The 25,259-nt window shown below is 44.6% G+C and overlaps 2 protein-coding genes and 1 long non-coding RNA gene across 3 annotated transcripts; 2 read left to right on the top strand and 1 right to left on the bottom strand.

Moving 5' to 3' along the window:
* The first annotated feature begins 419 nt into the window (after positions 1–419).
* dnaaf10 (dynein axonemal assembly factor 10) lies at positions 420–3,818 on the top strand. Its single transcript, XM_003963812.3, has 8 exons — positions 420–762; positions 1,107–1,207; positions 1,318–1,448; positions 1,567–1,668; positions 1,891–2,006; positions 2,472–2,606; positions 3,065–3,162; positions 3,237–3,818. The coding sequence occupies exons 1-8, from the start codon at positions 550–552 to the stop codon at positions 3,442–3,444; spliced, it is 1,104 nt and encodes a 367-aa protein (XP_003963861.2). The 5' UTR covers positions 420–549; the 3' UTR covers positions 3,445–3,818.
* A 2,032-nt stretch (positions 3,819–5,850) lies between these two features.
* c1d (C1D nuclear receptor corepressor) lies at positions 5,851–7,606 on the top strand. The gene is made up of 5 exons (XM_003963860.3): positions 5,851–6,012; positions 6,179–6,339; positions 6,598–6,664; positions 6,992–7,047; positions 7,141–7,606. Exons 2-5 carry the CDS (start codon positions 6,202–6,204, stop codon positions 7,345–7,347), a joined length of 468 nt encoding a protein of 155 aa, XP_003963909.1. The 5' UTR covers positions 5,851–6,012; positions 6,179–6,201; the 3' UTR covers positions 7,348–7,606.
* Positions 7,607–8,675: 1,069 nt separating this feature from the next.
* On the bottom strand, positions 8,676–19,337 carry LOC115249582 (uncharacterized). The gene is made up of 5 exons (XR_003888257.1): positions 19,212–19,337; positions 14,544–14,666; positions 9,438–9,558; positions 9,096–9,187; positions 8,676–9,001 (listed from the first exon to the last, which is right to left on the bottom strand). It is a non-coding gene; the product is annotated as an uncharacterized lncRNA (long non-coding RNA).
* Between the last annotated feature and the right edge of the window lie 5,922 nt (positions 19,338–25,259).

Below are 25,259 nucleotides of genomic sequence, written 5' to 3' on the forward strand. Positions count from 1 at the left end.
ATTTGTAGTCCCAAATCATATTTTTTCCTATTTGAAACCCAAACTGTGTTTCCATGTGTTACATTTGAAATAGTTTATTAAAGTATCTATGTATATAGCCAATATTTAATTATATATGTTATGAATTCAGAGTTTCCTTCATTTTATATGTTTTTGAAAAGTGATATACACCACCACTGCTAAGAGTTTTCTGTGTCGAATATAAAGGAGGTTTAAATTGACTTTAAAAAGGTAACAGAAAAAAGATTACGTTTGAATTTGTCATTACTCATTTAGTGCAACAACAACAACAACAACAACAACAACAACAACAATAATAATAATCATCATCATCATCATCATCATCATCATCATCATCATCATCCCAAACCACAGAAAGCAATACCTTTACAAATGTACCACTCCCGGCTTCCGTAGAGACTAGGAAGTGACATCTACAGGAAAAAGGCGGGGTCTGTCACTCCTCGTTGTATGTGTGTACTGAAAAACGAGTAACGTTACAATTGGTTTACCTATACGGGATATACAATATCAGTCATTTAACATTTTATGCTTTTTCCCGACCAAGCAGCAACGATGTCAACGCCACTAGCAAAGCCGCAGATTATAACGCACATTCAAAAGAGTCTTAACTACACGGTGTTTGACAGTAAATGGATTCCCTGTAGCGCGAGGTTTATCTGCTTGGGGAACTTTCCCAGAGGAACAGGAGTAATGCAGATATATGAAGTGCAACGTGGAGAAGTTCAGCTTATCAAAGAGGTAACATGTACAACAAGTAAAAATTTCTCTCTTTTCTCTTTTTCCCCAATGAAACTCTCTTTAAGTCGGACTTTTATGTTGGCAAGATTATGCAGGAGTGAAGAGTCTTGCTGAGCTAGGTTAGTGTCTCCATAGTAACGGCTAACACAATAGCAGTCAGAGGTATGCACCAATACTAATGATGGAAAAGCACATGCAAATCATGGCTTTGGTGGTTCCCATTATGTTCGGTGATTTGCATCTCTGAAACACTAGTGCCATGCATTTCCTTTAACACACCCACGTTAATTCTGCGTGTACTTAAAAAATGGAATCTGAATAAAAAAAAACTATTTGTGTTTCAGGTAGAGAAACCCAAGCCCTTAAAATGTGGTACATTTGGGGCCACCTCTCTCCAACAAAGACACATAGCAACTGGGGATTTTGATGGAAATCTCAGTATATGGTACTTTAGCTTCTGGCCTTATAGCCTACTATAAATCTCACTTGTCCTAATTCACATAAAAAGCTTGAACCCCTAAACTGCATTTCTGTGTTGAATGTGGTTTCCCACAGGAATCTAGAGATGCCTGGAACACCAGTGTATACTGTGAAGGCCCACAAAGAAATAGTGAATTGTATAGATGGTGCTGGTGGCCTGGGGATGGCTGACGGTGCACCTGAGATAGTCACTGGAAGCAGAGATGGTGAGAGCACACAGTTATGGTGTGTACTGTATGTGTGTATCTTCTGACCAATGACTGAAAGGTTAAATAATCATATAAAGGTTAGATAATCAATTTGAAATTCTTGTGTTAATTTCAGGGACAGTAAAGGTGTGGGATCCCAGACAAAAGGATACGCCTGTAGCCAACATGGAGCCAGTGGAAGGAGAAACTAAGAGGGACTGTTGGACAGTTGCATTTGGTAAAATACAACACTCCACCTTAGATTGGTTATCTAAAAAAACTGCATTTGCCGTGTCTGAAGAGCTACGTGTGTCTGTAAAACCTAAAATATGCTGTCTTTGCACTACTGCCATGTAATATTCACATCACTAAATCAGTGTACAAATTGCAAAATATGACTACACCAACTGTGCTTTAAGGCAAACATTCTGACATAAAAACATTTCTTATTCTATTTCAGGCCACGCCTTCAATGATGAGGAGCGCTGTGTGTGTGCCGGCTATGACAACGGAGACATCAAACTCTTTGATCTACGGAATATGCGTCTACGATGGGAAACTAACATCAAAAATGGCGTAAGTTGTGTATGAAAATAGTAGTAAAGTTGTCAGAAAAATGTCTACCAACACATGGTGGGAATCTTTGTGGCATGTGATATTTGTTAAGTCAGTAAATATTTGAGAAAGATTTTCCTCTTGAAATTTGTTTGTGGAGACATTCTGGCACCACAGAAACCAAACTCTCAGCCTCACAAAGACTGTTGCAGCTCTTAATGCGGTACTAATATGCTTTTATTAGGATAAATTTATTCTTGCACATGTTGTTTGTTTGGCACTGAAAGCTAAACTAGAACGGTGGAATGTGAACACCAGAAGAAGCTGAATGTAAATATGAGGAAAGAATGTATATTTTACAACAACCACAGGATGATTTGTCCATTTCCTCACACACTACAAACAACATCAGGTTTTATTACTCTGCACGCTGCAGGCCTGTTATACAATGAGAAGATTTGACATTCTTCCTCATGCTGTGTGCAGGTATGCTGTGTGGAGTTTGACAGAAAAAACATCAACATGAACAAGCTGGTAGCCACATCACTGGAAGGAAAATTCCACACCTTTGATTTGAGGACCCAGCACCCCACCAAAGGCTTCGCCTCAGTCTCTGAAAAGGTAACTGATGAGTGGAGACAGCCAGATGGGTGTGTGGCTGCAGGTGCAGAAACCTGAGAAGAGCGTGAATGTTGGTTTTGTTTAAATGTTCTCTGAGGTTTTTTATGTAAAAATTGCTTGGCAATCAAGCTTGAAACGGTATAAATGCAAATGAGTCTGAGTTAAAAACTGTTTCTGAGGGTCCTCAGCTTTCCTAACGTTTGGTCAAATCTTGGGAAAAGACAACAGTTGCTCCAATAATAATTCCATCCATGAATTATTCCTCTGGATAATGTGATCAAAATGAAGACTACATTGCAATTCTATCAAAATAATTCTACATTTTATTTATGACGGGGATTTAAAGTCATTCATTGCAGTAAAAATTAAAAGCACATATGTGATGAGTGTCAACAAAAAATGAAAGAATGAGTAATAACAACTGTTTGGTTTAATATTATGAATTTTCTTTGTTTTAGGCTCATAAATCAACCATCTGGCAAGTCAGACATCTGCCTCAGAACAGAGACATTTTTATGACCACAGGGGGGGCAGGAAACTTACACCTATGGAAATAGTAAGTATAAGATAAAATACCGGCGTTACATTACTAGATCCTCGGCTGTGTATTTATACATTTTTCATTTCTAGTGAATATCCTGCCCAAAGGAGAAAGAAGGACTCGGACGGGGTCGACGTGGGTGTGGCCGGGTCTCTTAACCTCCTGCAGAACGTCACTCTGTCCACTCAGCCGCTCAACAGCCTGGACTGGAGCCCCGACAAACAAGGCTTGTGTGTGTGCTCGGGCTTCGACCAGTGTGTCCGTGTGCTCATTGTCACCAAACTGAACCAGGTGTGAGGAGGAGGAGGAGAAAAGTCTGGAGCCTGATCCTGACAGAAAGTAACAGATTTCCTCTGTTATTACTCAGTGTAGCACAATCAGCCTTATATGTGCAAGTAACTGTCCTTAAAGTTGTCTTCACGCTTTAGGGCTGTAATTACAGAATGGGAGCTGGGTTGGAACATGGTTGCGCCCTTTGTTGTTCACAATCGTGCTGGGGTGAAGAAATTGGCCCTACTTTGCTCATTTTTATTTGTCCTCATTTCTGTCATGTACCTTTGCTGTGTTGGTCAGTCCAGAGTTGCACTCTTTGCCATTGGCTGTTGAGTTTCTTACTTGTCTGTTTTTTACACAAAGTTCTACAAATTAAATGTCTTTAAAGGAAAAAACTATGTTACCTCGAGGGGTCCGATCAAGAATTCAATGACGTGTTTCTGTGGTTCACAGATGGCAGAGTTTGAGATCTTTGAGGAAACACTCTGCAGGGTGATTTGTATCAATAGCCAAATTAACAGATGGGTATAAATAGCACGTCGCGGCAGCTCACTTGAAACTGGTGGCACGATTTCAACACTATATTTAAACAACACATTTGCTACATCGTCACAAGGTCACCCCTAAAAACATGTGGTTTGCACTCTGTGTCACTATTTTGGTCGTCGGCGAAGGGCGTAGTTGGCTCAGCATACAGGAGTGATTCCTCCAGGCTTCTACGTCACCCCTGAAGGCCGACTGCTCACATCTGCTGTGTCCAGGTCTATTAATAGCTTTTATTGATTTCTGAACATTTAAGGTGATTTCGTTCCAGAACTGGAACTATTCTAAGTCCTATGGACACCCCCCCCCCCCCCCCCCCAGATGCGGGTGGCCTTTAACGTGAAACTTCCAGCGCACCTCCACCACAGCCTGAGGCCTCCAGAAGCTCCACCCTGACTCATTCTGCAGATTATATTACACCAAATGTTTTTCTTCCAGGCGTTAAATTTTAAATCTTTCAAATAGGACAAACTGAAAAAATAAATGCATGAAATCAGAAGAATGCAGCAGTTTGAAAAGATGGCAGTTATGCACATCTCCATACCCTAGTTAAACTCTCAGCTGGGACACAAACACACAATATTTTTACCGTGCACGTTTAAACCAGGACTTAGGCACCGTGAAACGAGCCCTGACATGTAAATAAAGGATGAGCATTCGTGGTTGGTGGTGGTGATTCTGGTAATGTAGAGCTGTTTAAACTTTTATGCTGACCTTTGCCCTCTGTGGGCCTGATAGCTTGGGAGGTTTGACCCCAGATTGTTTTAATTACTTTAATTAAACATGACTTGCTTTCTTAAAGTTTATATCTGTTCACCAGAGGCTCTGTAGGATCCGGAATGTAACTATATGTTCTTTAAATTTTTACTTAAATACTTAAAGTCTTAGTAACAGTAAAACCTTACAATAAGTAACCGTTAAGACGTTTTTACAAGACTACGCAGATATGGCCGCATATCCGCAATGTTTTCTGAGGTGATTGGCACAGTGAGGTGGAAGAAACTGTTGAATGCCACCATTTATGATATAGTTGAAAGTTTTTAAATATGCTTTAGATGATTTTGGAGTTGATACAAGTGACATTTGTTCTCTTCACAACAAACTGAGAAGAAGCTTATTACATCCTCCCATATGTAAAATGGAACCATCCTTAAGATTTGTCCCTAAACTGGCTCAGAAACTGGACCAGAACAGAAGATATTTTCCAGGTCCAGTTGAACAAACTTCCAGCTGTATCTCAGAGGACAGTTTTGATCCTGGCTGACTTTTATTGTTACATCACAATATACTGTGTACCCTTCAATAAACATGAAAAGGCCTTTGCTAAAAAAGGAGACACTTTACCTGCAGTGTTTTTTTTAAATAAAAAAAATCCCACCTGTGTACAAAGTCAATAAGAACTTTGAGATACCGTACAGTCAAAGTCCATCTGCTGCGTCTCACCATTGAAGGTCAACCAATGGAATCAACACTAGTGAGATAGTTGAAAAAACAATGTAACACAATTTTGTGTCACCTCAAAGTGTGTGAAGTATAAGATTTATCTATATTGCTGAGTGGAATAAAAATGCAAGGCTGTGAGGCTTTATATCTCATAAAACCTAATGAAATATTGTGATAATGTGGTGTGTGCCGCTCTTACGTTGGAATGCTGCCATCTAGTGGGGAAACCGCACTATAGCATTTCCAAACTCCGGTCGACGGGTTCTCGAGCACGTTGGATTCCAGAATAACAGCAATGCAATAAACGATAAACATCTGCAGGGAATGGGGAATGCAAATTTTACAAACTACCCATTTTCATTGTTTTATTACTGCAATTTTACGGCATATTATTAATGTCCCTGTAAAATGTGTCAAGTATACTAAACAATCGATACTTTGCTAAACTTTGCCCCTCCAGACGACAGGCGGCAGTACAGCGCACCAATTCACGGGTTTGCTCGCGTCACTTCCGGTGATCTCAGGCGTTTCTGCTTCAAAGCGACGGCCGCTGTTTCTCACCTGATATCATCTACTTTTCAATCAACTGATCTTCAGTGCCAAAAGGTAAAACACGATCATGTATATATAACTTATATGTGTCTTGGTTTGATTCAACCTAGTGTTTTTGTCACTTTTTACCAGTTCTAGCCGCAACACGTGCGAGTTTAAACGTTGGCTAACATTCATGCTAATCTCGCACTGATGTAAATTGTGGCTTTTGCACATATAGTTGCGGATTTGTTGAAGTGGAAAATGGCAGCGGGGCATCGAAATGAGGACTACCCTGAAGAGATTGACGACCAGCTTACAAGCTTCAACTCTTCAGTTTCTTCTGTGAAGACCATGTTGGAGAAGTTAATGTCGATCCCCAGGAACGAGGAGCCGCAGAAGGTAGGCTTAACTTTAAAAAACAGACAACAACTTTGGAAACACGCTTTTATCAATTAGATTTACTGACATTCTCGTTCGCCCACAAATAATGGAGCTATACCGCCGACAGCCATACACGTGTATTATACTGACAGAAAGCATTAGGAGGTTACCAGAAGTCTGAGATGAACCCAATTTACTGCCATTATTCAGGAGATTTAACCAGAAGTGGCTTTAAAAATATTCCACTGGGGTTTATTGTAATTCCTTTATTTACAGCTGAACCCTTTGGATCAAGCCAAGTTGGATCTGATGTCTGTCTACACCCTCAATTCCTTATTCTGGAGTAAGTTTTCTCTGTCATGGTTGAGTAGATTACCAAAACAAAACATGGAAATAAATAAAATACACAAGTATACCTCCTTTAAGCACTGTAGGTTTTAGTGTAAATGGTATGAAAATTTCAGCCTCAAAGGTAGAAAGACTGAGGGATACTCTTCAACTCTCTTCCTGTAATTCTCTTGAATACTGCCTCTCTAGTTACGTAATGAAGGCACACACTGAATTCAAATGCTGTCTATAAAGAGCTTATGAGCAGTTATTTTATACTGATCTTGATCCTCTTGCATCCAAACTGTACCTTGAGTTGAACTTGTCTTGTTTTTGTTCTCAGTGTATTTGGTCACACAAGGAGTAAACCCTCGGGAACATGGAATCAAACAGGAATTGGTACGAATGTTTTCGCTGCAGTTTCCTCCCAGATCCCTTCATTTCACGTGTGTGTGTTTCTCAAATATGCTTCTCAAATGTGCGCTTTTTCAGGAGAGGATAAGACTGTGCATGAACAGAGTAAAAGAGATCACAGAGAAGAAGAAAGCTGCTCGTCTGGACAAGGGAGCTGCTGCCCGATTCGTCAGGAGTGCTCTGTATGAACCGGAGGAGAAAGATGATAGAAGAAAATCTGCCTCTAAGAAGAAAGCAGAAGGAAAAAGCGACACGCCGCCATCCAAGCTTTTGAAACACAGATGAAATGCAGAACTTGTGGTGTAATTTAGGGATTCTAAAAAATGTCAGGTTGTTTCTGTAATAAATTAGGTATCAGACCTACAATAAGATGGAGGGTGGGGGCTGCCTGCTCTGACCTGGCTTTTACTGGATTTTAGGTTTTTCTGCATCCATTCACACATGATGAATGTTTGATGCTCTGTGTTAAATGTGATTCTGTGAATCATTTATGCTGCTTGATATTTTACACCTCGTTTTATTAAACGCTTTGTTTAATAGTTTACATTGTTTTCTGCTTTCTCGTGTTTTTTTTACAAAACATCTGGATTTCATGTTGTACATTTCTTGCAATATTTATTTCCCGTAATCACATAATTACCATTTAAATTATCTAAACAAAATCCACTAAACTCTTATTGTCCTTTGAATATACGGCTTCTAAGCTGGAAATGTTGAATAGTAAATTTGTAAAGAACAGTTACTTCACAAACCTTAAACTCTACTTTTTTAAACCCAAACATTGCATTTTAACTCTATTGTAATTTGGGTTTTCACCGTTTGCTCAGATCTGACCTTTTGATTGTTGAGAAAGCCTCTTATCCATCACAAACATCACCGGAGCTGCATGGCTGCTCATGTAAACAACAGCCATAATGAGGCTTTTTTAAGCAGTCACATTTGATAAAACAGTCATACTACTTGCTGTAAGTAATCCCAAGAGGACAGCTGAGATTTTAATCTTAGATGTATCTGCCAATCTGGGCTCCTTTAATCAAGCTCAGGAAACGCTGAAGCGGTGAGTTGATTTCTTTGGAATGTATCTTTTCATTATTTTCTTCATCGTTCCTGCTGCGCCCTCCAAAAGGTGCATTTGTTTAGCCCAATCAGACGTAGGTTTTCTGACAAGTTTGTATTACCTTTCTTCCCCAAGGTGTCACATGTCTAGTTTTCACACTGGGAAACTGAACATCTCCAAATCCACTCCGTCATAGCGCAGCTCCATCTGAACTAAATAACTCTGCCGAGGAGCTTAAGCACCACCGACGGCCTCCAAGTCCCAGTTGTTCAGTCACGTTTTTGATCGTGTTGGACCAGTTTGGCCACGTGTGCAGACAGGACGGCGGCCGAACCCAACCAATCTACAGAATCAAATATGCAGGCAGTTCAGCAAAGATAATCGTTTCGGTAAAACAGATGCTGGAGACCGACGGCAAAAAAGGATTATAAAGATTTAAACTGCTCTTGGATTCATTTGATATGTGATTTTTTTTGTGCTTATATGGAAGGAAAATGAATCTCCACTGATTTAAAACACAAGAACATTATTTAAGTTCATTAAATGTTTTCCTTTAATTCAAACTCATACATGTCTTTAGACTGCTTTATGGTTTAAGTGCCTCCATCATGATAAAGACGAGTGTGGTCTGCAGCTTTATGCTAAAAGATTCCTCATTCCTTTTGTTTGTACCGCTGTAGTAGGATTTCTTAATCACCTCATCAAACCTGCTTTCAAGATCTTTCAGAAATTCACCGACCGTGGCTCAAAAACCAGCATTTCCTCCTCCAAATGAAGAGCGTCTGATGCTCAGACCTTCGAGAGAACCTCCAGAATTTAGCGAGATGAATGCAGAAGCTTTTACACACATGCTGGCAATCAAAGCTGCAGGAAGTCGGGCAGCTGTGAGCACATGAAGGCAGGAAAAGGCTCACCGTTAACCACGCTGATGGATGTTCTAAGACACGGAGTAAATGGCTTACATGTGCATACATACAAGTTGCCTGGAGGTGTGTAATGGATTGGATCCCCTCATAATTCCCGGGACAGCGTTGTCTTCAAGGTCTGCACGGGCGGATGAGACCACAGCTGCTGGGACATAAATTTCCAGAGGAATGCCGTAAGTCTGAGCCGGCGGCACACAGAGACCGACTGTAAATTCTTCCCCACATGACAAATGGTCACCCCAAGGACTGTTGTGTGTTGTGATCGTGTGTGTGAGGAGGTTGGGGGGAAGTGGGAGGGGGGGGGGGTGTTCCCCATGTAGGCACGGGCAAGGTCACTGATTGCATGTCTCATGCAGGAGTGTGTGCACAGACAGTATGCTTACACACCCTACCTGCACAGGGACAGATGTGTGTGTGTTGCAGGTTCTGCTTCTTTATCTTTACTGCACCACTGGGCAGTCACATGTCTTCGGCCCCGCGTCAGGAGATCCGGCTACAAGAGCATCGCTGGTTCTGCAGGACGAATATTCACGTAGGTTTAATTGTGTGATGCGAACAACAGAACAAACTCTGGTGCAGCCGAGACACAATTACACCTGCTGGAGAACCTTCCCCTTCTCCCCTGTAGAGAATAATGGGGTTTATGGCACATCAATAACCCCACACAGCCTCTCCGCTCTTGCGCTGCGAGGTGAGCTTTACAGCTAGCGTGGGGCTGCAGGCCAGGAGCCCTGATGTAGGAGCCCGTGGCTAACGGTAGCACTGGGCACTGTAAAGTGATGAAGGGCCTCAGCTTTTATGATGATGTGAATGATGTAGCCTGAGAGAGTAAAAGAGCTTGTGAGAAGAGTGCGTGTCTATATAATCCAAATGCAAGGGAGGGGGATGGACTATAGGAGATGTATACACACACGCACACACACGCACACACACACACACACACACACACACACACACACACACACACACACACAAGCATCACATTTAAGAGCTTATATAAAGTAAAGCTTATATAAAGGTATATGGAAAAATTAAAATACCTATTACATTACAGTCACTTTGCTTCTGTTCTAGCCATATATTTTTCATCAGATATAATCATTGCATTATGTCAGCCTTTTAAATTATTACCGTATATGAAATATTGAAATTAAAGGACAAAATCCGAGCAACAGAGGCAAATAAACTACGACAACAATCTTAACTGACAAAGGATTGATTCACATTTTTATGGTAAAATGTGTATTTTCAAGCGCTCTTCGCTGATTTTAAAGCTCACACACAAAAAACCTTCCCCGCGGTCAACACTAGGGGGCAGTCGAACACAGCAGTAAACGGACCCTGGTCAGGCGTGCTGGCAAAAGTGAGATTTTCTTCTTTTCCCCAACCGCAGAGCAGATTGGAGAAGATTAGCTCTTGTTTGGCCAGTAATCACCCTTATCACACAGGGAAACCACAACAATACACAGAGTTTAATGACAGAAGTAATTGTTTTGGAAGTCCCACGTTCCGCCACAGCCGTCTGATGAATGACAGCCCGAATGTGCAGCTCTGTGAGCAGATTACTGCCGCCTGGATGTTGTCTAAACCCATTCGTTATGGTCACAACTTTTCCTTTGTGGCTCCTCCGCAAAGGCGAGTTGATTTCAAAGATTAGAAAAATGAAAAAGTTAGGAAGGGATTTGGATTAAAAAAAAAAAGGTTTCCTTGGATGATTGTTTCATTTGATGGAGGATCAAGCGTGTTAAAGTTGGACGTGCTCTTCATATGCACACATAACTACTAGTTTTATTCGTATTTCAAATTGTTGTTTTCCCCCCTTCTTTACCGAGATAAAACCCTAGTAACAGAAAGCTGTGAATGTTCTGCCTTCCTGTGGCTGCAGGCAGTGTGTGCAAATCATGACCTAATGCACAGCGTCTGCATATTGGACTAACATCAACTGGCTGTTATGTGTGAATGTTTCAGGGGGTTCTGTAAAGGTTTGGAATGCTGTGCACAGAGACAGCTGCAGTCTAGACTGTCATTTTCATGTCACATTTACTGGCATGAAAAGACAAATGAGGAGGAGCGCTCTGCTCCGATAAGAGAGGTGGTAAGAGGATCTAATGATGGCTCCTCCAGAGCAGTGCAGAAAAGGCACCTCTGGACCCTGCAGCAGAGCAGAAGCAGCAGTAGCAGCAGAGCAGCAGCAGCAGCAGCAGCAGCAGCAGCAGCAGCAGCAGCAGCAGCAGCAGCAGCAGCAGAGCAGCAGCAGAGCAGCAGCAGGAGGAACAGCAGCAGCAGAGCAGCAGCAGCAGCAGCAGCAGAGCAGCAGCAGGAGGAACAGCAGCAGCAGAGCAGCAGCAAAGCAGCAGCAGAGCAGCAGCAGCAGCAGAGCAGCAGGAGCAGAGCAGCAGCAGCAAGGCAGCAGCAGCAGCAAAGCAGCAGCAGAGCAGCAGGAGCAGAGCAGCAGCAGCAAAGCAGCAGCAAAGCAGCAGCAGAGCAGCAGCAGCAGCAGAGCAGCAGCAGCAAAGCAGCAGCAAAGCAGCAGCAGAGCAGCAGCAGCAGCAGAGCAGCAAGAGCAGAGCGGCAGCAAAGCAGCAGCAAAGCAGCAGCAGAGCAGCAGCAGCAGCAAAGCAGCAGCAGCAGAGCAGCAGCAGCAGCAAAGCAGCAGCAAAGCAGCAGCAGCAGCAAAGCAGCAAAGCAGCAGCAGCAGCAGCAGAGCAGCAGCAGCAGAGCAGCAGCAGAGCAGCAGCAGCAGAGCAGCAGCAGAGCAGCAGGAGCAGAGCAGCAGCAGCAGCAGCAGCAGCAGAGCAGCAGCAAAGCAGCAGCAGCAGCAGGAGGAACACCAAACACGTGTGTTTGGTGTGATGGTGGCCAACGTCAGCGTTTTTACACACGTGTTCCACCTTTCAAGGCCACCACGTGCTGCTGTGTCTGTTTGCATCATAAAAAGCAGCCAAATCTGTTATGAGCGGACTCGTTCGATGGAGGCTGTGAGAAACTTTCCCAAGCAGCCAGCAAACCCCATTCCTGATGTCAGAGCGCAGCTCAGTCCTATTACAGCTAATTGGAGTGGAATGTGCCATTAGCTAATCGGGGGGCTGGTTTTTTCCACATTTCAGAGCAGCAGACAGAGGGCAGCCTCTGTCCCTGGCTCTCTCACCTTCCAAGGCCCCATTATACTTCAATAGAGGATAAACAGCAGCTCCCAAAAATGACGGTCTCCAAAGTTTAAAGCAACATCATTTATCACCCCTGCCAGCTGTTGCAGGTGTGACCTTGTTCCCACAGCCCCACCAGCAGGCTGGGCCTGTTCATGGAGCACACATGGAGGCCTTCTTAAAGTATCGATGGGGGGGAAAAGGAGCTCTGGATCTGGATGTTAGCTGAAATTTGCTAAATGTAAGTGTCAGTTTGTGCGCTGAGCCGCAGAAGTGACCACCCAGAGTCGTCTGAGCGTGACCAAAGCATGTCAATGATGTCCCGGCGGAGGATTTCTGACTCCTTGGTGGTTTTACCTCAGCGCTGAACCCCTGACTGCATGCCTGTTCATTCTGACATGTAAGCAGCAGCAGTCTGACACACGAGCCGCTCCACAGTTGCTTTTCAGCCACTTGGCGTTCACACAAATCAGAGCCGCGATGGCGTCCAGTGGACACACTCTTCTCATCGTCCCTGCGACTCAAACACCGTCCACGTTTGTCCTCAAATTTCCCTCTTTGCGTCCTACTGTCATCTGTGTATCCAGATCATCCGGAGGGTGGAAGACACTCGTCCTCAGTGTGTTCTTTATCAAAGCTCAGGTTTGGGTTTGGGTTTGGGTTCGCACGCAACATATCAACCACCGGTCAAACACAGACGCCACCGAGTGACATTTTTACAGCAAAAGAACGAAACAGATTAAATATTTGGAGCTAATCATGGAAAAATCCTGGTTTGGGTTCCCTTTTCATCCCTTTTCATGTTTGACATTGGAATTCGATTTTGAGGGGAGATCAAACACGATTTTAGTGGACAAAAGCTGAAAATAGAGCTTTCAAGCGGGGATGGAATTATGTTCAATATTAAAGGAGCACAACTGGTTGACCCACAGCTCGCCAAGATGGTTGATCCTCTCAAGACTTTGCCAAAACCAGCTGTGCTGAAGAAAGTCTGCAACTTTTCATCAGTTTCCTCAGCTCTTCAGATCAAATATGGGCATCAGCGGCAGCACCTGAACTCTGAGTCAGTCGTCATGGAGATCACAGGCATCAGTGGGGTGACATAGAAAACAAGGCCGGGGTTTATGGGAGAGGCTTGGAGGAGCAGACTTAAAAAGGCCGGCTTACCAGTGCACATAACACTGCGCTATGCAAACACAAGCTAATTATTAAGAAAACAAAGGGGGAACTGCAGAAATGTGCCAATGCACACAGATCCCCGGCAGAGTAATTGTGCGTGAGCTATTTGGGCTGAAAACTGCATAATTTGGTGCGCTTCCCCAGCAACGGCAAGCAGAATGAGCAACATCTGTTCCCCGGGACGGTGCTCGGAAAATAGCACATGGAATGATTTAATGCTAGAGGATGAAAGACAATAGTCACTGAATATGTCTAATTTGGTGGCTTTTGAAAAACCAAGGTATCCAAGGTTTTTGTGTGGGTGCCACAGACTTACGCTAATGCTAATGTAACTGGAGGTCAAAGAGATCTTAGCATGAACACGTAGGATTAAAGCTCAGAAAAGCTGCTTACGCGGTAAAAAATGAGTCAAAATATTTCTGCTTCACATTCTTACTGGAATAAATTAGTGTTTCAAAAGACCAAAATATGGAAATGTCCCACAAGAAGAGAAATTCCTGCATTCCAAAGCATCTAGCTAACCCATCCAGCACCCTTTGAGCTTTTCCAGCAATTTCAACATGATCTCATCCTACACAGCTGAGCAGATCCTTTCCAGCCTCGCTCGGCTTGTCGGCGCTCAGGGACGCGTTGGTGGGAATTTGATAATACTCGGCAGCGCGCTGGTTGCCTTGGTGAAGAGCCACGTTTTGGAATCAGCTCCCAGAGCTGCAGCATGAACCTCGGCAAAAGTACGACTCCCTCTGGAGTCAAAACAATCAGCCCGGACCCTAGAGGACAAGTCCTAATGGCGAAGACGGGAAGCCGTCTCATCTGCCGCTTTAACTGCGCGTCTCTTGGTTTTATCTGTCATCACGTCTTTCGCTGCGGAGAAATCTGAGAGCGGCGTTTTAGCCGAAGAACTTTAAAGGGAATTTTATGCAACTTTCCTCACAGTGATTGATGATGGCAGAAGGATTTAAAGCTGAACTGAGGACGTTGCACCCATGAGGACAAATCTAGTGAAGCGTCGCAACTCGTGACGTCCCACCTTAGGACATAAAGGTGTGATCCTGGGGGCCCACACAGCCACACGCTTCACTCCAATACTAAACGTCTGTAAATGAGCCCCTCACACACACACACACACACACACACACACACACACACACACACACACACACACACACACACCTTTGTTCCCAGTTCATCCCGGTACAGCCAGAGGTGTGTCACCGATCAGCGGAGCCGTTGGAGCTTCAGCAAAGCTTCACCTGTGGATCACTGCTGCAGCCACACAATCTGGAGATGGGTCACCTGCGGGGGGGGGGGGTGGGGTGGGCGGGGGGGGGGGGGGGGGTGAGAGGAGAGGATCAAGTTAAAAAGGGAAAAACGGGGACTGGCACTTTAGATGACCCCCCCCCCCCTTCCTGAAAACTGACTCGTTCTGGCTCCAGGCACCCCCCAAACCCCCACTCATTTTTTCATCAGCAGGACAGATAAAGAAAAGCATGAAGATCCTGTGATTTTGTGTGAGGAACCCATGTCAGGTGTTTGTGTGTGTGTGTGTGTGTGTGTGTTACAGGACTTGTTTGTTCCTCCCAGAACCTAGTAAGTCAGGAGTGCTGGTATCTGCAAGTATTGTCATGTCTTTTGAAAGGTCGTCTGGCTTTTGCTGTCGGGTTTATTCAATTTTGGAGTTCATTTTGTTTTATTTTACACTGCTGCTGGCATCTCGTTGACCATCTATCACCATGTCCTTCATTATAAAATCTTCTTCCTGGAGCTTGGTTTCTTTAATTTGGGCAGCTAGGAGCAAAGGCCCACTCCCAGTCCTGAGCATAGCTCCGATATTGGAAGTGCATGAGCAGCCTTATCCTGCATTTGGAGCTGTGTGGAGCATTGAAACCACACATTCCTCATGTTTACATGCAACAAATATCCACTCTTTTTGATAAAGAAGACCAGAGTGTTGATGATTACCGCAGGAGAAAGAGGACGAGCACTTCTCTGTCTGTGATGAACTGATCAGGCACCATTTGATAGCGCACAGACCAGTATTATGCACGCGTGTGCACGAGTTTCATCGTTAAATATTCATCAGAGATTTTGGACGACTACATATGGGCTAATTAGAGTAATAGTTTATATCTACATAAACAACTGCCTTCTGGGGCGCAGGGAACATTTTAATGTCAGATGGTGGCAGAAACTGTGTGTGCATGTGTGTGTGTGCACGTATTTGTTCCTTTTTTCATGCTTGTCACTTAGTGTTAGATGGATGCTCGCGCTGTGTGTGGACATACGAGTATTTATGATGTGAAACAGACAACCTGCTGTAAGAGTTTATGTGTGTCCGAGCGACCGTGTCAGATCCGAAGCAGACAGCAACACGGCCTCAGTGGCACCGAGGAGAGGCTCCGACCATCAGACCTGCTCCCAGAAGAACCAGGATTCGTCTCAGACACTGTGTGTGTGTGTGCTGTTCGACACCAGTTGCTATTTGTTAATTTATCTGTGTTTTATTGCGTCTCTGCAGGCTGATGTTTTCAGGATCGTCCTCAAAGTAAGTCCTGAATGAAAGAACTGAAAATTGTGCACGACTGTGTTTGATACACAAAATTCACCACGACTGTCGTGACCTACAGCTGGAACTTCTCAGACCCCCACTGGAACAATCTTTCAACCATTTATGCGTGATGTGAATTAAACTTAGGGTCCCATCACCTTTTTATATTTTGGTAAGGCTCAACTATTATTCTCATTTCTAGAGTTTTTAATGAATAAAAATATTTGACATCTGCTCCCAAATGTCTGCAGCTGCCCTGAAACTTCATGGGCGATCGCATGCTTTCGGTGTTGCTTTCTTGTTTTAAAACTGTTTAACAATAGTGTAAACTGGCCCTGGTGCCTCCAGGGTTTGAGGTGTCGTCCCTGTGGGGGTTATGTTTATGTTGGTTCTTCAGAATAATAATATCCTTACTCCAGTACTTTAGAAGACAGAACTTGCTGCGGTTGTGGCTTTGCAGCTCTTTGGCTCTCCAGCTCGCTGCACTCTTCCCGTTAGCTGCTAACTGCTAATAGCGCCTGGTTTTGGATGCACGGCTGATAGTCTGATGACCAGGCTCAGTGTATTTCTCCTTAATTCTACCTGCAGCAGTGTGGAGGCGAGCGATGAAGTGATGTTTGTTTGAAGGGTAGCTCTGGCTGGTCTTTAGAAATTACTGTCAGCTTTGATTGTACCCGTATGTGTTGAAGGCACTATTCAGTAAAACAAAGCTCAGCCCTCCTTTTTTTTAAGTTAGGAATAAATTCCTCTACAACAGTATTCATTGTCTTCATAATTTACTGACCATTCATGCCCATCCAAAACTGCCTCCATAATACTTGGAAGGAACATGATTAATCTTTTGGTGCATTCTTTGTTTATGGGCGTTGACTCAACCACTGCGGATTAAATTAAAACTGGTAAACTGAATGAAAGAGAGGAAAGACGTGGTTGAATTCAGGCAATAAATCAGAACAAAATGGGCCTTCACTTTTGTTGAAAAGCTACGCTGTGGTGTCGGGTGGATGCACCCAGCTCGGCTTTATTTTGCTATTGGATCCTCCCCTTCTGCCACCATTCCTTTTATTTTTGAGTTCTTTTCCGGTGTTGCGGTTGGTGCAGTATCCTCACACCAAGAAGGTCGCAGGTTCCTTTCCAAGCTGTTTTCAAGTTGCCACAGGTGTGAGAGAACAGTGTGTAATAGACCGGCAGCCTGCAACTGGTTCAGAGAAATCCAGGAGGTCCAGACATCAACCAAAATGCAAATGTCTTCTTTTAGCTTCGTTCAGAGTGATCTAAAAATCTAAAAAACAGGACAATGTGGGCCAAATACACACATCAACCATCCAGAACAATCTGAAATATGGCTTTTGTGTCTGTGCAGCACTGAGTGCAGTAAGACTCTCAACTAAAAACCAAACTTGTGTAATTGTAGGCTTTCGTTCTGCGATTCAAACGCTGCTTTTTTTGCTTCGCACAAATGCACCAGCAGCATAATTAAACCCTTGTGGTTACAGTAACGATCATGGGAGTGACTTTTCCTGCCAGAGGGAACACCAGCGCTCGTCCGTTGGCCTAGCTGCTACCAACTGGGTCACACACACACACACACACACACACATACACACACACACACGCACGTGCATGTACCGTATGTACCACAGATACAAACATGGACTTCTGCCCTAAGGCTCACACATGCATTAACATCCTGTACACATAAACAGCCTCAGAGTCAGCGTGCACAGGAATGCATGCATACTTCACTGCCCATGTGTGGTTGTTCTGATTTCTGCCTGTAATTGTAACTGTAGACTCTATTTGGGCGTCGAAAGACCACCAGAGACAACAAGTGTGGCTAAATGACACAGCTAGCAGCATGCTAACTTTAGGGAGCTCATTATTTAGAGCTGGAGTACATAAAACAGCACTAACACCGACATGATCTACAACTAGGCTAAACACCAATGTGTGCATGATTTTTCCTGTTTCCTTAAGTATAATTACTCCAATGCCGTGCCCAATCCAACAGCAGGAAGGGCCGTCAGTGACGAGGTGCACCGTGACACATAGTGCGAAGAAGGGGGGACCACAAATTTCTCATTCTATGTGATGTTTCCCATCTGCAAAGTGCATCATAAATTTAAGTGACGGCTTGTCTCTTCATCTTGAATCACTTTTGACTGCGGAAAACAATGGGTGAAACTCCACACCACATCAGTCATTTAAAACCAAAGAGCTGGTTTCACGGCATGGCTTTCCTCTCTGTTTTGGTTCCAGGTCTGACCAGAGTTCTGGCTCTGATTTCAGTCTGCGGATATTTCTGCAGTTCCCGGGGATTTCGGTTTCAGGGGGTTCCAAAAAGGAGACACATGTGCCATGTGACATTGCCTTCCGGAAACGGAACGACCGTGCCTCCTGCTCCAGGACTCCCGCATAACGTGCACGCACGCAGAAACAGAAAACACAACTACACTCGCTGTCAGTCTGAGAGTCAGCGTCACCTTTTCTGTACACAGTTCCTCGTGTTTCCTCTGGTCTCATAATTTGGCTTTGCTCAGCCCCGGCCCACGGGCCCCAGTCAGAAACAATTAAAAGCCTCATTTATATTCTCCCAGTGAGCTCCCACAGCAAGTGACTACACACATCATCAGCTCGCATCATCTGTGTGTGATTTTAGGCTTCAGGCTGTTTTCCATGTTGACGTGAACGTGGCCATTCTTGAAAGCACTTTTTGATCACACGGATAATCTGTGGCACATCCAGCTATGGAAAACCTAGAGTTTGAGAGCAAGTGTTTGGCTGTTCTGAGACTCCAGCTGAGTGAGGAAACAGTGCGATTCAAAGGTTTGAGAAGTCCTGTCGGAGGTAAAACGCTGAGTTGATGATTTTGTCTCCAATGAATGAACCTCCAAAATCTCCCGTGACACATAACAAAAGTGTCTCAGCTGGTTAAGAACGAAAATGACCTTGATGATTGACTGATCTCTGAGGTTCTCTGCTTATTTCAGACTTCCACAGTTTCCTAATAAACTAATAAAGTCAGGTTGAATTACTTCTCTCATTCAGAGAGAATAAACACACAAAATGGAGGAAGAAAAGAAATGAAAACTGCAGCAAAAGCCTGGCTGGTGTGCGTGTGGAGGTCTATAATTTATGAGGTTTGTGGAGGTGCCAGGTCCGCAGCAGGTGCGGCGCATCTCCTGAGTGCTGTGACCCGACATGTGTTGGGTTTGTGGATTGGTTTCCTTCCTGTCATCTCAGCTTTCTCCGTCTCGCCCCCACGTTGATATAAATAAAAACGGGCAACTCACCGCAAAGCAGCAGGGGGTCCCCTGGAGCCAAGGAGATGGATTTGGGTTGGCAGAGTGGGGCTTAAGGTGGGCTGGTCAGAAATTCTGTGGTTATTTATAGACACTGGGACACAGCTCAGCCACTTGAGCCTGATCAGACTGATAGATAATGAGAGAAATGTGAAAATAATCCATTAGTCTGACATTTGAATTCGGTTCTCGATCTAAAGTTTCCCCCCAAACGAAACAAGTTGTGCTTTCAAGGTTCAATACAGAAACTAAAATCCAACTGGTACAGAATTCAGACATGTTGCTCTCCTCAAGGCTTTTCTAATGCATATAAAATATTAGAAACCCCATCAAGTGGCTGAAAACATACTGATCTGTATTCTTCACAGAAAAATCAGAATTTTTGACGCTTGAAATGAAATCACAGCAAAAGCGGGAGTCGTGCTTCAGAAGCTGAGCCCGCAGACTCTGGACTAGAATGGATCAGTCGATTAACTGGGAGCACTGGGAGCACCTGTGCTCCATTAGCCTGGAGGTTCTCACCAAAATGGCTGCTGCAAAAAGGCTTCATTGCACCACGGCCGCAGTGTCTGTCTGTGCTTTATTTTCACCGGTGAAGAGACGAAAACAGATAAAACATTGGCTGAAAGCAGAAACACTCAGGGGGGGCTCGGAAGTGTTGTGTCTTTTCCCCCAACTACACACAGCAACTGTGTAACAATGGAGGGAAACCTGCTGCAGCTTTTGTTTGTCAGCTCGCCTGTATTTATTTTTTGGGTGCCAGACATTTTATGGGACGTAAACATATGAAGTTGGGGTTATTTATAAAAGGATGATCAAAAATGTCAGCGTTTCACCGCGTTTGTTTAAGTGCTGCGGGTCAAAGGGCACAGACTAATATGCACACCCCTCTGGGGTGTTTTTGCACAGTTTCTCAATCAAAGAGAGCTGAACAGGGTGTTTGTTTGTTTGGGACAGAGACTCAAAGTCCACGTTTGAGTACTGGGGCGGTTCTTCTGTCATCATCACCTCATTTAAAACAAATCTATCACAACTGCTTTGTTATGTCTTCTCATCCCACAAGAGAAAAGAGGTTTAAACGCCCGATTTTGTTGTATTTCACAGGCCCGCTGAGCCCATGTTTACACTCCTCCCCTCAGCTCGATGCCAAATATGGTTGCTGGACTCCAGTTGTGAGCGTCAGACATTTTTCCCGGCTAAGCCTCACGGCCGACCCCTTCCAGGCTGAACCCACAAACGCGCTTGTGCGTGCTGAGGACAGTCGGTCAGATCTTCTACCCTCCTCTAGTATCTCCACTTTCCCTTTGGTAATTCGGTTATGAAGTGTCCAAGACCAGCAAAATCCCCTTCCTCCAGTCCTTCGCCTCCCATGTCTTTCACCATTTCCTCTCTTCTTTCACCCACTCACCTTCTTTTTCACCTCTTCCTAATGGATGACATGTCTCCACTTGGCTTTTCCTGTCCTCAGTAAGTCATGAGACCAAAGCCGAAGGTGAATCTCTGGGGTGGGTAGCAACTCTGGGGAAACTTCAGATATTGGGTTACTGTGTTCTTCGCTGCAGATATGATGTAGTGAGTGTGAGCGCGGGTGCACGGCGGTGCCTTTCTGTGTCCCCCACATTCATCACGAGGAAAGATGAATGTGTGGTGCAAAGGTGATGCTGAGAGGAGAGAGAATATAACGCACAAGAAATTATTTGTTTCAGGTGTGCCGGTTGTATTTTTTCTGGACAGAAAGACACTGTTGGCTTCTGTCCTCCGTTATTAATGCGCCCGTCAAACCCAAAGGTAATAGTAGTAAATTAGTAGGTGGCGGTAAAATATTATTACAGTGGAGTGAGGATGGTGCTGAAAGCCAGCATAGCTGTAGTTCATCAGCTAAGATCTCAAATCCCCCTTTTCATCCCTGTAAATCAGCCCAGTCAGGGGCTTAAGTGCCTGACGGAGCCGAGGGACGCCGCATTGTTTGGGAGGTGGTGCTGAGGGGGGCAGATTGTTCCATCACATGAACCGCTGACACTGACACCTCCTCCAGGGTATTTCCATGGGAATATAATGATTGCCTGAACGTCACTCATGAAGCGCCAGCGTCCCGCAGCTTTGGAAGGCGTAGCCATAGCAACATCGTACCGCTGGTAGGGCGAGTTCACCTGGAACCCACGAAACTTTTCACCGTTCTTCGCATCTTCAAATGGACAGAAACTATCTGAAGTGTGAAAGATCGGTGTAACCGCGAGGGGTTAATGAGGCCGGAGTTGCCGACTCCCGACTACTTATTGCTTGTACGACATGTGAAATAATTAGCAGGTTTTCTCACCGTGGTTTTTCATCAGAGGTGTAAGAAGTTGCGTCACCTGAACCTGCCCCAGAGGTGCAGCAAAGCTCCACCACTGATGGAGATGGGATCTACTGCCTGAGCAACAGCTCCTGATGGATTTAATCATACCTGTGAGACTCTAATACTACATTTCTTCACATACTTCGTACTATCTTCTTTACAAACCAAAGTTTGATCATTGATTTCTGAAGGAGTTGAAATGTTTTCCATCTTTCTTTCCTTTTGCCAGACCTTTACGAGTCAAACACTTCGCCTGCTTCATTTCCCAGATTAACTGGACGGCGTATTAAAGTTTTGGCTCAGCATCAACGGCTCTGTAAAATAAATGAAATTTCACAAATTGAGCTGCATTTGCGAGAGCTGCCCTCTTTAAAACGAGCAAATAAAAACTCTGTCCGAGTGAATCTGATGCACTCTTTCAAATTAAAAGTGACAAAAGTGTCGTCCTTTTTTTTTATATCTCTGACAGCTGACGCTCTTCCTGAGAACAGCAGTAAATTAAAGACGGAATTTCTTGGGTTTAGTTTTAAATATAGTACATTTGCCATGTGAAATGATTTGCGACGCCTCGTGTCTTGACCTATTTAAGCTCGATCTACTGTTGATCCATCTCAACCATCATGTAAAGGTCGGTTGTGTTTGGAGCCGCAGAGCTTTTCTGACACTGATGTTTACATGAACTAAATGAGGTGATGAGAGCAGAAACTGAGACGTTTCCTGCGCCCTCACCGCCAACATTAGGTCCTCCTCCACTTTTCTGAGGATCTCCGAGCTCACGTTTGTTGTTTGTCGTGGGGTTGTTAGTTTGACACGTGAAGGAATAAAAGGACAAATCTGTCCTGACCTGTTGTTTCGTCGCACAACTAAACAGGAACTTTCACTGTATATTTCTGTTCTTATAATCTGAAATCTCCACTCGGCTTCTCCCAATCACTTTCCCAGCATCCACCAAAGACCTTCAGGCTTTAAAACATACCAGAATGAATGATTGTTGTTCTGGTGGGGGGGTGCGAATTCTGCCTGATTGAAACAAGGTGGCGCACACTGGATTTAACCCCTCTGAAGGCGCGTCGCTCCGTATTCTCCCCCAATTTGGCTAATCAGAGTCTGGCCGGTCACAACGGCCTCCAAAGCCAGAACAGGCTGAGAAATATGTGCCTCGAGTAGCATAATGACATTTTACACGTAATAAACTTTCTCTCTGACACCATTTACCACTACAGGGAGCCGCTCCGAGAATTTGACAGGACTTTTACAAGACCCAGAGTGGATGCCTTTTCCTGGACTCCTCGAGCTTGGTTGTGTTTCAGTAGTTCCTCTCAATTAGAGGTGTAAAAGTTGGGTAATGTAACTGTAATCTTTATTATAACACTGAAGAGAGTCGGAACTGCCAGCAGCTAAAATGTGAGTAAAAGTGACAGAGGAGGAAGAAGTGAACACGCAGGAAAATTGACCCCCCAAAAAGCTGCCATTGTGGATGATGGATTCCTCCCTAATCGAAACAGTTTGCCCAGTCGCCCAGCTGGGCTTCATGTGCTTTTGATTACTCTCCGCCATTTAGTTCCACAAAATTACATGCTGCCTAATGGTCTTTTAATGGTTATAGGTTTCTCTGCTTTTTAATGAGCCTGCACCAGTTGGTTGCTAATGCCCGATGGAAATTTGGCAAACGTCCAGTGTGGTTAAAGTATATTTCTCTCCAGTTTACAACTTTGTTGTGTGAAATCACAAAGGCCGAGTTTGGATTGTGAGATGCAGGAAAAGCCTTAGCCTGCTCCCCTGTTTTGCGTTGCTATGGAGACAAGTCCGTAATCGAGCCATTAGGCGTTTGATTGTTTTTACTTTCATGCCTCCTGCAAAAGGTGATAACGTGGTGGCGATGCTGTGTTTGCACATTTACGGCACACAGGGTCGTTGCATTTAGAGACACAAACCTCTTTTTTTAAAAAGCGTCAGCTCAGGTGAGGCTCAGGCGTCTGTGTGGGTCAAGGTGAGGGCTGACCTTTACCATCACCGCTGCCATTAGCGCTGGATTTTCTTCTAATGCAAGTCTGGTTTTGTGTCTGCTTGTGCTTATATCTATGTGTGTGTTTGTAGGCCGCGTGTCTTAATGGGGACGTTAGCAGCTGCTTTTTGATGAGTGCCTGTTTACTGGACCTAATTAAGCAGAAAAGGGCCACACATCTCCCCTGCTAAAGTAGGACCCCAAACAGATGGCCCGAGGACCCAGGAGGCTGGCTGACACCTCGCCCGCACTGGAAGGCCACTCAGCAGCCAGTTAAAAAACCACATAAAAATAAGCCAGTCCAGTGTCCCCATCAACCCTGTCCCACATGAAACAAGGTCAGAGTCAATCAGCAGTTCTAATCTGATCAAAGTAGTCTACCAGAGCATCACGCATTGTCCACACTTGCGCTTAAAATTTGTGAAGCTCGGCACGTATCTTACGGTAGATTAACCGTTTGTTGGGTTTTCCCCCTTTTCTAAGCCTTTCTGAGCAATCTGACAGGTCTTGTGCAAAGACAAAGCGACAGCCTCGGGCACAAACTCATATCCTCCACTTGTTTTTCTTCACGGAGCTTTATCTGGAGTCTGGCAGGAGCTCACCCGAGGGGACATGCAAGACTTCGACTGACACCGGGCTGACAGAAGCAGCTCGCGACATGCCTCCCTGCCGAAGACGTCACCACGTAGCTATGAAAAGGTAGAGACGACTCCAGAGACCGCAGGCAGCGTCATGTTTTGAAGGAGTCGTCGTAACTGTTCGCAGCAGAGAGTTCAAGAGGCATTCCTGGATGGTGACAAGTCCTCCGCTTCTCTGCACACAGCTAACAGCTCTGCGGTTGTTTTCATTAGCGCAGCGGCTCCACGCTTCCTACTTGTGTTTCCACCCCTGAGTTCCTTGTTTGAGGGCCGCGGTACTCTAGAGGGCAGCAAGAGACCATGGAGCAGGGCCGAGCTGGTCACCGGTGGTGTTTCTGAGAACAGCAGTTTGATTTTAGCCTGTATGCGTCAGATTTGTGTGACCACATAAAGAGTAAATATTGATGATCCAGAATCACTTCTCTATACATTTGCGTCATGTCAGTAAGCAGCTGAGCTGGCATGATTGCCTGCTGTCATCACAGTCCCAGAGCAGCCTGCTGGGGGCCAGAAACCTGACCCTGCTGTTTGTGAGTCCAGGGATCAACAAGCAGGATTAGTCCTGGAATGATAAGGCCGCTGAACATTGTGAACCCATACAAACAGTCTTTGAGCGTGTATCCCCTGACGACAACGTGCAATGTTGTAGCGTCGTGTTCCTACAACGTGTGTGCCGTATATCATGCTTCAAAGAGGTTCGGGCAGGCGTTGGGTGGTATTAGTCAGAAGCCAAACATACAGGTAACTATGAAGCTAGTGGTACCACTGGTCCCAGTACACAGTTTTGGGAACACATGAAGCATCTGTTTACTGATGACTTGTTTTGCAGGGGGACATTTCTGCCGTTGATACCAGATACTGGATGTGAACGGTCTTCATTACCCCTCAGGGAAGCGTATATCACGCTGATTACTTTAACTAAACATGTGACCTTTCCTTCATCGCTGCCACTCTCACACAAGTGCAAAGACGACGATATTACTGACTATATTTGGGAGGAAAACGAAATGGGTCAAGTCGAGACAACAGCCGGGGGTTTGGCAAACGCCGTTGCCATA

Source organism: Takifugu rubripes, chromosome 4 (assembly GCF_901000725.2).
Source record: "Takifugu rubripes chromosome 4, fTakRub1.2, whole genome shotgun sequence".
In the NCBI taxonomy this organism is placed as follows: Eukaryota; Metazoa; Chordata; class Actinopteri; order Tetraodontiformes; family Tetraodontidae; genus Takifugu; species Takifugu rubripes.

Coding starts and splice junctions, on each gene's coding strand:
- dnaaf10 (XM_003963812.3), top strand. CDS start 550: ATGCTTTTTCCCGACCAAGCAGCAACGATGTCAACGCCACTAGCAAAG. Junction 1,208..1,317: donor GATGGAAATCTCAGTATATG/GTACTTTAGCTT, acceptor GGTTTCCCACAG/GAATCTAGAGATGCCTGGAA. Junction 1,449..1,566: donor AGTCACTGGAAGCAGAGATG/GTGAGAGCACAC, acceptor TGTTAATTTCAG/GGACAGTAAAGGTGTGGGAT.
- c1d (XM_003963860.3), top strand. CDS start 6,202: ATGGCAGCGGGGCATCGAAATGAGGACTACCCTGAAGAGATTGACGAC. Junction 6,340..6,597: donor GGAACGAGGAGCCGCAGAAG/GTAGGCTTAACT, acceptor CTTTATTTACAG/CTGAACCCTTTGGATCAAGC. Junction 6,665..6,991: donor CCTCAATTCCTTATTCTGGA/GTAAGTTTTCTC, acceptor TTTTGTTCTCAG/TGTATTTGGTCACACAAGGA.